General features: G+C 44.7%; 1 protein-coding gene across 2 annotated transcripts in view; it reads right to left on the reverse strand.

Annotated features, from left to right (window-relative positions):
* Positions 1-2534: 2534 nt before the first annotated feature.
* LOC140076014 (protein mono-ADP-ribosyltransferase PARP15-like) overlaps positions 2535-15259 on the reverse strand; it is a 36198-nt gene continuing 23473 nt past the window's right edge. The window contains exons 9-13 of one of the 2 annotated variants that reach the window (XM_072122544.1): positions 12357-12529; positions 7435-7480; positions 6398-6519; positions 5740-5914; positions 2535-4542 (exon numbers count right to left, since the gene is read on the reverse strand). In XM_072122544.1, coding sequence (XP_071978645.1) covers positions 4247-4542; positions 5740-5914; positions 6398-6519; positions 7435-7480; positions 12357-12529 — 812 coding nt within the window. In that variant the 3' untranslated portion in view covers positions 2535-4246. Of the gene's footprint in view, positions 4543-5739; positions 5915-6373; positions 6520-7434; positions 7481-12356; positions 12530-15259 lie in introns of both variants that reach the window. The other variant, XM_072122543.1, reaches the window with a different exon arrangement.

The following is a 15259-nucleotide window of genomic DNA, read 5'->3' on the forward strand; positions in this document are numbered from 1 at the left end:
CACCAGAGTCTGCTGCAAAGCAGGTTGGATTTGCATGGTACCACCAGGTAGTTCCACAGGTGCGACTCTGTCCGCGGTGGCAGCCAAGGTGAGGTACAAAGACATTAAGCAGAATAGTAATCGGGCACAGGCAACAGGTCAGTGCAGGCAGCGGAGCAGTGTAGTCTGGAACAGGAATTCACAAAACCAGCAAAGAACATGGCACACAGCTTTCTCTAGGGCACAAAGCACGAACCATCCTTCTTGGCCACAAAGAAGAATCCCGCACCAGCAGGAGGTGAAGACTTTGGTATAAAGCCCTTCTGCAGGTTCTCCTTTACATAGGCCGACATGGCCACAGTTTTGGGAACAGATAGGGGGTACACTCTCTGCTTGCTTCTCTGAAAAAACATCTATCATATGGAGCAGAAAGACCCACCAGAGGCTTGGAGGACTTTGGAAGCAAAACAGCGGAGATAGGACAAAGCAGTTCCAGACAACGTGACTGGCATTCCAGTCCCCAGAAGAGAATTTCAGGAATTTATAGGAATAGTGGTTCAGTGTAGTAGCGGATCTGGTCTTGGAGAATCTGACTAATGAGATGACCAGCGGCTTCACAAGACGGACCACAGGAAGACGGTTCCGAGAGACCAGGGCAGCATCCACAAAGTTTCCTGACGAAAAAGAATCCAGGATGGCAGAGGCTGGAAACGGATTACCAGTCCCGGAGCTGAGTAAAACAGGTATGTTCAGACATGGAGAAGCTTTGTTCTCATCTAGGGATGCTTCTCCCAAGAACCCTAGGTGCGTGTGTTTCCTGGACGCTGAGGAAGGAGTGGACAGGTCTGAAGGAAGTGCTCTGGGCTGGCACAATAGAGACAGAGGTTCTCCTGAAGTCACCTGGAACATTCCTGGGAAGATAGCCGAGCTCTGTCCACCTGTATCGGTTCCTCTGCAGCTGTCACGGCAGGTGGCTGAAGCGGTCAATGGAAGGCAGGAGCCAAATGAGGCAAACTTCGGACCCGGACCTGCGCTTGTTCGAGACGTTGCTCTGGATATCAATCCGAGTGGCCAGAGAGATGAGATTCCTGAGAGTAAACAGCAGATCACATGCAGACAGCGCGTCTTTAACTTGTCCCGAAAGTCCCTTTTTAAAGTTCGCAGTCAGGGCTGCATCATTCCAGGCTAGCTCAGAGGCCAAAGTACGGGACTGGACAGCATAGTCACAAACAGATGAGTCTCCTTGACGCAGGTTTATCAGTGTAGTCTCAGCTGAAGACGCTCGTGCAGGTTCCTTAAAGACCGACTGGAACTCAGCGAAGGAGGTGATGTCAGCTGTAACCGGGTCTTTTCGCTCCCAGAGGGGAGTAGCCCATGCCTCCGGCTTTCCCGGAGAGAAGACTGATGTCAGCATGAGCTCAATGGGCAGGGAGCACTGGGTTAGGGTTAGGGTTAGGATGAAACCCCTGCACAACTTGGGGTACCCATCATATTTAGACGGCATGGATAATCTTAGCCTGGGGTCAGCGGTACGTAGGCTAACCATAGTAGTGGAAGGAGCCATAGGAGCTTGACGCTGTTGCTGAGTTGCCATCAATTGCTGCAACATGGCGGTGTCTTGACCAAGCTGTTCACCTTGAATGCAATCTGCCGGAACTGCTGGACCATGATGGTGGTAAGATCAGCCAGAACAGGTAGCTGAACTTCGGGGGGATCCATGGCCGGATCTAACTGTAAGGCTTCTGGGGTAGTGGACACACTGGACCAGCGCGGATGATCACATAAGCCGACACCTGGGAGCGGAATCTAAGTGGCACCTGGTTTTCACCAGAGCCCGCCGCAAAGCGGGTTGGACTAAATTCAGAATATTACTACCAGATCGTTACCCAGGTGCGACTGTGTCCGGGGTAGCAGCCAAGGCAAGGTACAAAGACGTTAAGCAGAACCATAGTCAGGGACAGGCAGGAGGTCAGGACGGGCAGCAAGGGATCAGAGTTGGGGACGTAGCAATAGGTCAAGGCAGGCAGCGGAGGAGCATAGTCAGGAAAGGAATCGGGGTCACAAACGGAAATCACAAAACCAGCAAAGTGCATGGAACACAGCTTTCTGTAGGGCACAAGACACGAAGATCCGGCATGGTGTGCAGGGAGAGGAAGGTTTATATATAATTTTGTGACATGCCCAGTGCCAATTAATGGTGTTCTCGCCGGTTAAATTTTCTGAAGCCGGTGCGTGTGCCCTAGGAGATGGAGACACACGGGCATGGCATAAGGACCGGGATCAGGAGCGGGGAGAGGTAAGCAGTGCGAGCGCCACGCTGGCGTGTATAGAGGGGCACGTGTGAGCGTGTGACCCAAGATATGCGTCGCAGGAGCACCCGTGACATTGTCTTGTGATTATCAGTATTTTTGGGAGTTGTTCTTTTATAACACCAGTAAATTTCCAGATTGGAAAGACAAAGCTTTAATACTAAACTCCTATCAACAATTTGATTATTATTTTAAGTCCCTCTATTACTCCATTATTTTGAGGATGAATCTCATAGACAGCTTGGCTCATGTAAGAATCCTCACCACATGTTCACTTTATTTATCTAGAAACTCAACTCGAATAAAACAAAAAACACAAAAACAATTAAACTACATTTGGCAAAAGAATCTAAAGAATCGTTGGCTGTTTATTTGGGCCTGTGATGAGTCATCTTAGCACTTTGTAGCATCTGGATGACTTATTGCTACAGTAATATTGTGAACAAATAAAGATTAATGAAAACCAGAATATAATACATACATAAGTCATCGAATTACGTAAAATAGTTGTCATGGGCTTCTTTACCCCGAGTCGGGGAGAGCCGCTGGTAGCAATTTACTGTACATAGTATTGTATGCTGGCCACTCAAGTAAATGTCCATCCATGGGCAAAACCCATCTGTCCATTTTCTTCCGTTCTCTCCAGTTTATTCTCTTTTCTCACAAGTCCTAAGTTCCTGGTTCAGCCTGAAGATATACTTATAGGAGGACTTGTATCTTTATTTCTGCTAGTTAAATTTTCTCATTTTTATGACTTTTGCAACTTTTCACTGCGACTTTTGCTGTTGTTTTTCAAGTTTGCCTTGTCTGCACCTTGTGCCTTATGTATCTTTGTTTTCCAGATGTTCCGTGCGACTTTTCACTTATGTATCACTTTTTTTTGCTTATTTTTGCGACTTTTCAGGAGCAAATCTGCACCTGGTCCAGGAAGAACAGGAAGGATTTTTTCATGGACCCTATTTTAATATGTAAATTGGAATTATTCCACATGCTTTAAATGTTTAAAATTTTGCACAGTGACCTTTTTTTGAAAATTCAGAAATTTTTGCATTTACCTTTTTTTTTTTAATTTATTGGTTACTTCTAAGGGTGCATTTTGATTGCATTTTAATTGTGTTCTGAAGCATATTACAACAGCTGAGGAAAGGTGATTTGCCTAATTACATTACTGTTAACATTTGCATTTACAAAACGCATAGTAAACGTGATGTAACGCAAATGTTAACGTCTTTACTATGCATTTTGTAAATGCAAATGTTAACAAAAACGTAGCTTGTGTCCATTTGCAACAAAAAGTCTCCAAAAGAAGATAAAATTTGTGCCTGCCAGGACAGAAAAAACTGAACATGTATCACAAGTGAAAAGACCTGATCATACATAAGGCGCAAAAAAGAGCCGCCAATTGTCTCAAAAATTCACCAAAGAAGTCTAACACCTTGAGCCGTTGTGTGAACCTGGGTCCTTGTCCAACTCTTCTTTTAAGTAGCAATGGTGAACACCAAGAGGTAGCCTCAGATTGTACTTCACGGCTCTGGAACGGTTATCTCCAGGCTTTGAAGAATCACCTACAGAACTATTACAGGCAGTCCCTGGGTTTCATTGAAGACAGTTTCTGAAGGTTTGTTCTCAAGTTGAACTTGTATGTTGATCATTGCAGGCTAGGGCTAAACTTCAGTAAATTGCCAGGAAGCAGATAAGTCCGTTTGTAACACAGATTTATCTGTAAGTCAGATGTTCTTAAGGTGGGACTGCCTATATATAGCAATTTGATTAAATTTTCTTTGAAAAAATGTAATCTTTTTTTGAAGACTTATTGCAGTTCCAGCGGTTTACCTAGAGGAAATACGATCCATATCAAGGATTAAAATAGGTATCAAATATGATTCTGGTTAATGCCACCAATCTATTTGACACCACTTATGTTGATTAATTTTTAAAAATTACTCATCCTCAAAAGTTTATGAGGTTTTCTTAAAAGTGATCAGATATTCAGGGTAGGCGACATCATCATGAAAAACAACAAATATTTTGGGATTTCCAATGTCATCCACAACTGAATCATAGCGGCCTTTGTTGGGGTCACCATCGATGTGTGGAGCTTCTTTGTAGGTGCGTTTTCCCACACAATATTGTCCGGTTATCACTGCGGCCTGGTAGATGTATTTTTTCCCATTGGCATCAAGGCGGGAATATACGTCTTGACAAGAATACTGAGACTCCACAGCGAAGTAGGTGCCACATCCGTACATTACTCCTGTGGGAAGTAATTCAGTGATTTTAGTGATATGCTACAATGTGATGACAAAGTTAGCTATCAATGTTCAGTAAGTGTCATCTAAACCTAACAATTTTGATGGAACCTGACAGAGATCTAACTTTTTGTTCTAGCCGGATATAAGCAGTGGCCAAATGGTTAATGCACTAAAACAAATTGGATGATGGCCATGTAACGTGTGGACAGATGTGTTCCTTTCATAGTGCCTTATATGATACTACAAATTACAGAAGACAAAAATCTGAATTTTGAAACCTCTCCACTATTGAAGAGTGGACCTGAACCGCAATGATTGGATCCCTGGCAAATATTGCAGGTTCGTCATTCGGCTAAGCCCCTTCTGGTAATACCCTCATTCAGTGTTGGGACTGACGATACTCAGAAAAATTGTGGTGCAGACACTATGCCTGCAGCATTTTAAAAGTTACCACCAGCGGGGGGGTGGGGGGTTGGGCTTTCCAAGCCCGAAAAAAAACCTTTTAGGTTCCCGCGTACTTGGCCATTCACCGACCTGAACGGGTCTTCTCATTCCTACTCTCCACCTTCCGTCTGCCTTCTTTCTCTCTACTAGAGATTCCAGATTTGGCAGGATATTTTTTAAGACGCGATTTCGGCTGAATTTTTTCTGGAAATTTATACATAACCCCATCCAGTCCTTCAGTTTTCAATAAAGCGATAATAAGAGAAACCTGATGGATGTGGCACAGCATCAATGGACATTTTAACGTGTTAGACTTAAGTTATTATTGTTTATACAAAATGTGTTAGAAAATCTTCAGTTTAAAGGCACGGTTATAATTTGCTGGTGCTAAGTATGCCAGCCTATGCACCCCCTGGATATATTAAGAGGCTCCAGCCTCCTGATAAGTTCTGGTGGGCAGCTGAGTTGGCGGGCCCTTCTATGCCAGATCTTACCTGTTGTAGAATCTTGTTGTAGCCTGCACCAGAACTGGCCGTGCCCCTACTCTGCTGCCTCCTGTGCTCCCCTTCACCCTCCACGGCATTGAGGTGGCATAAGTAGGGGAAATAAGTGCAATTCTTAGGCGTGTAGACCATAAATCTGCCCTTGATTTTATACCATTGCTTATAAAACTCAGGACCAATATTTAGTAGATTACTATAAAAAAGGGGAAAGGGAAAGCTGGACATAGTACTGCTGCTCGCCCGGTAGCTCACCATTTTTGCCACAGTAGATGCGGTTGAATCCATCACGATTAATGTTGCCAATGGCATCAGAATGTGTCCCATGGTACAGATGTCTTATATTTTGTTGGCCAATGTTTCTGCGGTCCACAGTTTGCTTGATAATTGTGAAACTCTGCCACAATGGTACATTCTGAATACGTTTGATCTAGAAGAAGAAACAGTGAATCTGTTAACTAAATTAACTACTTAAAGGGGTTTTCCCACAAAACAAGAAAGGGCCTATCCACAGGATAGGGCCTAACTTGCTGATCGGTGGGGGTCTCAATGATGAGACCCCCACAGATCACGAGAATGGAAGGTCCAATGTACTCCCCGAGATCAGCGGAGGAGCAGGGCATTCATGGTCGGACTGCCCCATCCATCTCTACGGAGCTGACGGAGATTTATCCTGCAATATGCGTGTGTTCCATAGAGAAGAATGGTCTCATGGAACAACAAGGAACGGCTGGGCTATATTGGGCCCCTTGTGATCTCTGGAGGTCCCATCAATGAGAACTCCACTGATCAGCAAACTTTTTTTCGTGGGAAACCCCTTTAAGATAAGAAAAAAATGGACTTTCTCCATCTCTCAAAGTCAAACTTTTCCCCAGACAGCGATAACAACCTCTGTAATTTCGAAGTTCCTCACTGATGCACTCCTGAAGAACCTGTCTTTCACATTCTTGTATTCTTGTGATGTTTGCTGGAGTATTACTTCCTGAAATTCACTTGTTCTAATGTCAGTCCAGGCCTGTGGAAAGTTGAATTTTACTGTAGAAAAACAAAGATTTTTTTTTTAGATATTACAAAGTTATAAAGGGACTAACCAAGCTGTAAAGAATAATTTACAATCCCTCAGATGCCATTGTCTGTAGTGACTCTTAGTGGTTAGAAGCAGAGAAAGTGTGTGCTGTATCCCCATTGGTGTCAACCCAACATGATCACCAGAGAGGGCTGATGGGTCTTCATGGCAGTCAGGAGCCTCATGAACAACATTTTTGTTTCCTACAGGTCTTACAATAACAAGCATGATACACTGCAATACAGAAGAAATACTGACAAAGCTTTCATAGAGATTCTATCCCTATTTTGTTAATGATCTGAACTGTAATTTATCCCTGTATTAAATGCCAGAATTGCAATATGTTGTACATTCCATTTCACAAAAATATACCCTTAAGAAATAATGGGGCAGATTTACTTACCCGTTCCTGTCACGATCCAGCGGCGCGTTCTCCGTTGAGGATTCGGGTCTTCCGGCGACTCACTAAGGTAGTGCGCCCGATGTCCACCAGGTGTCGCTGCTGCACTGAAGTCCGCCGGAGTTCACTATCCTATCCTGGGTGCAGGTAAGTGTGTGTCAAGCGACACATTTTTTTAAAAAATTCCACGTTTTTTCCGAATCCATCGGGTTTTCCCACGGCCATGCCCCCTGATTTCTGTCGCATGCATGCCGACGCCACAGTCCAATCGCGTGCGCCAAAAACCCGGGGCAATTCAGGGAAAAATGGCGCAAATTGGTAATATTCTGGAAACCCAACGAAAAATAGCAATTCGGGCCCTTAGAAATGACCCCCAATATGTTCCTAAAAACACAAGTCATACATCTGGATGTTATGTAGGTATTTTTGGTCTTTAAAGCTTATAACAGGGTGGTCATTAAGTGGTTAAATAACCCTTTATTACCTCCATGATTCATTGCTGACACTATCTTTTCTTCTCTTTGAATTGTCTAAAATAATAATAAAAAAAATATATATAACAGAATGACACATATATATCTTAATATCTTAAACTTAATGGGGCACATTTACTTATCCGGTCCTGTCGCGATCCAGCGGCGCGTTCTCTGCGGAGGATTCGGGTCTTCCGGCGATTCACTATGGTACTGCAAAAAAGTTCACGGGGTGAAACTGGTCAGAAACCAGTCAAAACCAGTCACCACCAAGGAGATTAAACACCTAATGACTTCATACGCAAAGTCAATAAATCAGAATAAAAATATACAATAAAACATGGTAAACTTTATTACTGATAATCAATGTTACATAAAATACAGTAAATCTGCAGGCAGTGTAAAGGGACAGACAGACAAAAAAGAGTACACACAGTTCAATCAAGGTAACAATAGACACTAAGGGGGTCATTTACTAAGGGCCCGATTCGCGTTTTCTCGACGTGTTACCCGAATATTTTCGATTTGCGCCAATTGTACCTGAATTGCCCCACGATTTTGGCGCACGCGATCGGATTGTGGCGCATCGGCGCTGGCATGCACGGGATGGAAATCGGGGGGCGTGGCCGAACGAAAAACCGACGTATTTGGAAAAAACGCCGCATTTAAAAACCGAAAATGTGTCGCTTGGGAAGCGCTTACCTTCACCTGGTCCAGCTCGGTGTATTCCGGCGCGTTCAGATGATTTTCAGCGGAGGAACTACCTTCATAAATCCCGTCCGGACCCGAATCCTGTTCAGAGAACGCGCCGCTGGATCGCGAATGGGCCGGGTAAGTAAATCTGCCCCTAAGTGTTCCCAGGTAAGTATGGCTACGGAAAGTAAATGGTGGACACAAATAACGCCACCCACACCTAAATCCGTAGTAAAATAACATAAATCCAAAGTGGAGGCTTAGGGAAAATAAATATGCAATACAGAACAAGAGCGTGTGTACCACCCCGACACGTGTTTCGCATGATAGTGACTCCCCCCAGAAGAAGCCTATCGTGCGAAACACGTGCCGATGCGCCACAATCCGATCGCGTACGCCAAAAACACAGGGCAATTCAGGGAAAGTTGCCGCAAAACGGTAATATTCACGTAACCCGACAGAAAAACGCGATTCGGGCCCTTAGTAAATGACCCCCAATATATCTAAATTTGTTGGAAAAGAGGGCAAAAGGAGCAAACCAAAATAATCAAAATACACATAATACTAATACAGGAACTAATTCACTTCCCATAGAACATAGCGCTCTTGTGATATCAATAACCAGCAACTAATTTACATAACAGGAGAGCTACATGGCGGGAGCTAAAAGAAAGCAAAGTTATATGACAAGAGAAGCTACAAGAAAGGAAGAGAGCAAGTTACTTGACAATAAGTGGCAGAGCTACATGACAGGAAGAGTGGGAGCTACCTGACAGGAAGTGGCAGAGCTACATGACAGGAAGAGTGGGAGCTACCTGACAGGAAGTGGCAGAGCTACATGACAGGAAGAGTGGGAGCTACCTGACAGGAAGTGGCAGAGCTACATGACAGGAAGAGTGGGAGCTACCTGACAGGAAGTGGCAGAGCTACATGACAGGAAGTGGCAGAGCTACATGACAGGAAGTGGCAGAGCTACATGACAGGAAGAGTGGGAGCTACCTGACAGGAAGTGGCAGAGCTACATGACAGGAAGTGGCCGAGCTACATAACAGGAAGAGTGGGAGCTACCTGACAGGAAGTGGCAGAGCTACATGACAGGAAGAGTGGGAGCTACCTGACAGGAAGTGGCAGAGCTACATGACAGGAAGAGGCAGAGCTACATGACAGGAAGAGTGGGAGCTACCTGACAGGAAGTGGCAGAGCTACATGACAGAAAGAGTGGGAGCTACCTGACAGGCAGTGGCAGAGCTACATGACAGGAAGAGTGGGAGCTACCTGACAGGAAGTGGCAGAGCTACATTATAGGAAGTGGCCAAGCTACATGACAGGAAGAGTCGGAGCTACCTGACAGTAAGAGGCAGAGCTACATGACAGAAAGAGTGGGAGCTACCTGACAGGAAGTGGCAGAACTACATGACAGGAAGAGTGGGAGCTACCTGACAGGAAGTGGCAGAGCTACATGACAGGAAGAGTGGGAGCTACCTGACAGGAAGTGGCAGAGCTACATGACAGGAAGAGTGGGAGCTACCTGACAGGAAGTGGCAGAGCTACATAACAGAAAGTGGCAGAGCTACATGACAGGAAGAGTGGGAGCTACCTGACAGGAAGAGGCAGAGCTACATGACAGTAAGGGGCAGAGCTACATGACAGGAAGAGTGGGAGCTACCTGACAGGAAGTGGCAGAGCTACATGACAGGAAGAGTGGGAGCTACCTGACAGGAAGTGGCAAAGCTACATGACATCAAGGGGGAGAGCTACATGACAGGAAGAGTGTAAGCTGCAAGGCAGGAAATAGCAGAGCTAAAGGACAGGAAGATTGGGAGCTACCTGACAGGAAGTGGCAGAGCTACATGACAGGAAGAGTGGGAGCTACCTGGCACGAAGTGGGGGAGATACATGACAGGAAGAGTGGAGTTACCTGGAAGGAAGTGGGGGAGCTAAATGACAGGAAGAGGCTGAGATACCTGACAGGAAGTGGCAGAGCTACATGGCAGTTAGAGAAGGAGTTACCTGACAGGAAGTGGCAGAGCTACATGATAGGAAGTACTAGCAGAGCTACTTTACAGAAAGATTGGGAGCTACCTGACAGGAAGTGACAGAGCTACAAGACAGTAAGCGTGGGAGCTACCTGACAGGAAGTGGCAAAGCTACATGACATCAAGGGGGAGAGCTACATGACAGGAAGAGTGTAAGCTGCAAGGCAGGAAATAGCAGAGCTAAAGGACAGGAAGATTGGGAGCTACCTGACAGGAAGTGGCAGAGCTACATGACAGGAAGAGTGGGAGCTACCTGGCACGAAGTGGGGGAGATACATGACAGGAAGAGTGGAGTTACCTGGAAGGAAGTGGGGGAGCTAAATGACAGGAAGAGGCTGAGATACCTGACAGGAAGTGGCAGAGCTACATGGCAGTTAGAGAAGGAGTTACGTGACAGGAAGTGGCAGAGCTACATGATAGGAAGTACTAGCAGAGCTACTTTACAGAAAGATTGGGAGCTACCTGACAGGAAGTGACAGAGCTACAAGACAGTAAGCGTGGGAGCTACCTGACAGGAAGTGGCAAAGCTACATGACATCAAGGGGGAGAGCTACATCACAGGAAGAGTGTAAGCTGCAAGGCAGGAAATAGCAGAGCTAAAGGACAGGAAGATTGGGAGCTACCTGACAGGAAGTGGCAGAGCTACATGACAGGAAGAGTGGGAGCTACCTGGCACGAAGTGGGGGAGATACATGACAGGAAGAGTGGAGTTACCTGGAAGGAAGTGGGGGAGCTAAATGACAGGAAGAGGCTGAGATACCTGACAGGAAGTGGCAGAGCTACATGGCAGTTAGAGAAGGAGTTACGTGACAGGAAGTGGCAGAGCTACATGATAGGAAGTACTAGCAGAGCTACTTTACAGAAAGATTGGGAGCTACCTGACAGGAAGTGACAGAGCTACAAGACAGTAAGCGTGGGAGCTACCTGACAGGAAGTGGCAAAGCTACATGACATCAAGGGGGAGAGCTACATCACAGGAAGAGTGTAAGCTGCAAGGCAGGAAATAGCAGAGCTAAAGGACAGGAAGATTGGGAGCTACCTGACAGGAAGTGGCAGAGCTACATGACAGGAAGAGTGGGAGCTACCTGGCACGAAGTGAGGGAGATACATGACAGGAAGAGTGGAGTTACCTGGAAGGAAGTGGGGGAGCTAAATGACAGGAAGAGGCTGAGATACCTGACAGGAAGTGGCAGAGCTACATGGCAGTTAGAGAAGGAGTTACCTGACAGGAAGTGGCAGAGCAACATAACAGCAAGAGAGTGAGTCAACTGACAGGAAGTGGCAGAGCCACATGGCAGGAGGAGAGGAAGCTACAAGACAGGAAGTGGCAGAGCTACATGACAGGAAGAGTGGAAGTTACCTGACAGGAAGTGACAGAGCTACATGGAAGAAGGAGTGGAGTTACCTCACAGGAAGTGGCAGAGCTACATGGCAAGAAGAGTGGGAGCTACCTAACAGGAAATGGCAGAGCTAAATGACAGGAATAGTGGGACTTACCTGACAGGTAGTGAAAGAGCTACATGAACGGAAGAGTGGGAGTTACCTGGCAGGAAGGGGCAGATTCCATGACAGGAAGAGTAGGAGTTACCTGAGAGAAAGTGACAGAGCTACATGGAAGGAGGAGTGGGAGTTTCCTGACTTGTAGTGGGGGAGCTACATGACAGGAAGAGTGGAAGTTACCTGACAGGAAGTAGCAATTCTATATGACAAGAAGAGAGTGACTTACCTGACAGGAAGTTTCAGAGCCACATGACAGGAAGAGTGGAAGTTACCTGACAGAAGGTGATGGAGCTACAAGACAGAAAATAGAAGGAGGCAGAGATAGAAATAGAGGGTGGAAGCTAGCTTATAGGAAGTGCTAGAGCTACATGACATGAGAAGTAGGAGTTACATGATAGGATGTGGTGGAGCTACGTGGAAGGAGGAGTGGGAGCTACCTGACAGGACATATCTGAACTACACTACAGGAGGAGTGAGTACTACCTAGCAGGAAATGACGGAGCTACATGGCAGGAGATGCAACCATATCATACATGACTGGAGTTGGCGAGAAGGTAGAAGGTCCACTACAGGTACTCGCCCATATGGCATCTTCTGGCGTTGCCAGAAGGGCCCTCAGGCCTTCTCCATGGATACCTCCTGTGGTAGATCTATATTTTAGGATAAGGTAAACTCTAATACTTTTGAATATTCATATATTTTACCTTTAACTCTTTGCTTTTGGCTTGAAAAACCTCCAGATACTTCTTGTAAATAGGTTCTTGGATGACAATTATTAAGATTGTTTCAAGGGAAGGAATTAGGGTATCGGATAAGTAGTTGAGGATACTGCTGAGGATGGCCTTGATGGAAGCTTCTACATCTACACCGGCCATACCTAAAACAAATATGATATTAAAGAAGTGGAATACATTTCTTTGTAGTCATTCTTAGAGGTGTGATGCTGCAACCACTAGACTTTTGTTTTCTTCTAACCACGTTTTATGGATTCCTGGGAACAGCTTTACTACTTGCTTAAAATAACACATGCATGTGTACCTTGTATTATGCTACACTTGTCTGTGAAATACGAGTACGCCTGCTAACCACGTTATCATATTGCCTGCGCTGTGATTTTTCATTTTCATTTCAGTTAAAATAATCTTGTCATCTTTGTCAAACAGGGAGTGGTGTCAATGGAAAAGGTGTGGCTTAGTTTAAAATGGGTGTGGCATATAATAACAAGTTGAGAACATTTTCTGGTATAGCCTAAGCCAACAAATAGGAACTTATACAACATATGTGAACTTATACTTCCCAGTCTTTAGATGCACCAGCATTTCCCACCATGAGATACTATGATTGTAGTAATGTTTTAGATTATATTGGCTAAGGTTATACTGCTCAATTTTTAATATAGTGATAATCAGTTATCCCCTTTCCTGCACTCCCACGTTATACTGCGTAAGAGGACGCTAGTGTGAATTAATAGCAAAGCAGAGACTATTGTTGAGTCATGCAGGTCCCTGCTGGCTGAGCTTCTTATACATATTCTCATCCACAGATGAAACAGGCAAATATGTTAAGGACAATAAATAACTGACCCATCATTACATCACTACTGACAATAGATGATGTCACAGCTTATCTCCTCCTACCTGTACAATGACCTCTATATAGATAACACTGACCCATCATTACATCACTACTGACAATAGATGATGTCACAGCTTATCTCCACCCCCCTCCCTGTACAATGACCACTATATAGATAACACTGACCCATCATTACATCACTTCTGACAATAGATGATGTCACAGCTTATCTCCTCCTCCTCCCTGTACAATGACCTCTATATAGATAACACTGACCCATCATTACATCACTACTGACAATAGATGATGTCACAGCTTATCTCCTCCCCTCCCTGTACAATGACCTCTATATAGATAACACTGACCCATCATTACAACACTACTGACAATAGATGATGTCACAGCTTATCTCCTCCCCCTCCCTGTACAATGACTTCTATATAGATAACACTGACCCATCATTACATCACTACTGACAATAGATGATGTCACAGCTTATCTCCTCCCCCCTGTACAATGCCCTCTATATAGATAACACTGACCCATCATTACATCACTACTGAAAATAGATGATGTCACAGCTTATCTCCTAACCCTCCCTGTACAATGACCTCTATATAGATAACACTGACCCATCATTACATCACTACTGACAATAGATGATGTCACAGCTTATCCCCTCCTCCCTGTACAATGACTTCTATATAGATAACACTGACCCATCATTACATCACTACTGACAATAGATGATGTCACAGCTTATCTCCTCCCCCCTGTACAATGCCCTCTATATAGATAACACTGACCCATCATTACATCACTACTGACAATAGATGATGTCACAGCTTATCCCCTCCACTCTCCCTGTACAATGACCTCTATATAGATAACACTGACCCATCATTACATCACTACTGACAATAGATGATGTCACAGCTTATCTCCTCCCCCCTGTACAATGCCCTCTATATAGATAACACTGACCCATCATTACATCAGTACTGACAATAGATGATGTCACAGCTTATCTCCACCCCCTCCCTGTACAATCACCTCTATATAGATAACACTGACCCATCATTACATCACTACTGACAATAGATGATGTCACAGCTTATCCCCTCCCCTCTCCCTGTACAATGACCTCTATATAGATAACACTGACCCATCATTACATCACTACTGACAATAGATGATGTCACAGCTTATCTCCTCCTCCCTGTACAATGTCCTCTATATAGATAACACTGACCCATCATTACATCACTACTGACAATAGATGATGTCACAGCTTATCTCCCCCCCTCCCTGTACAATGACCTCTATATAGATAACACTGACCCATCATTACATCACTACTGACAATAGATGATGTCACAGCTTATCTCCTCCAACTCCCTGTACAATGACCTCTAAATAGATAACACTGACCCATCATTACATCACTACTGACAATAGATGATGTCACAGCTTATCTCCTCCCCCCTCCTGTACAATGACCTCTATATAGATAACACTGACCCATCATTACATCACTACTGACAATAGATGATGTCACAGCTTATCTCCTCCCCCTCCTGTATAATGACATCTATATAGATAACACTGACCCATCACTACTGACAATAGATGATGTCACAGTTTATCTCCTCCTCCTCCCTGTACAATGTCCTCTATATAGATAACACTGAGCCATCATTACATCACTACTGACAATAGATGATGTCACAGCTTATCCCCTCCTCCCTGTACAATGACATCTATATAGATAACACTGACTCATCATTAAATCACTACTGACAAAAGATGATGTCACAGCTTATCTCCTCCCCCTCCCTGTACAATCACCTCCATATAGATAACACTGAGCCATCATTACATCACTACTGACAATAGATGATGTCACAGCTTATCTCCTCCCCTTCCTATACAATGACCTCTATATAGATAACACTGAGCCATCATTACATCACTACTGACAATAGATGATGTCACAGCTTATCTCCTCCCCCTTCCTGTACAATGACCTATA

Source organism: Engystomops pustulosus, chromosome 8 (genome assembly GCF_040894005.1).
Source record: "Engystomops pustulosus chromosome 8, aEngPut4.maternal, whole genome shotgun sequence".
Taxonomy (NCBI): Eukaryota; Metazoa; Chordata; class Amphibia; order Anura; family Leptodactylidae; genus Engystomops; species Engystomops pustulosus.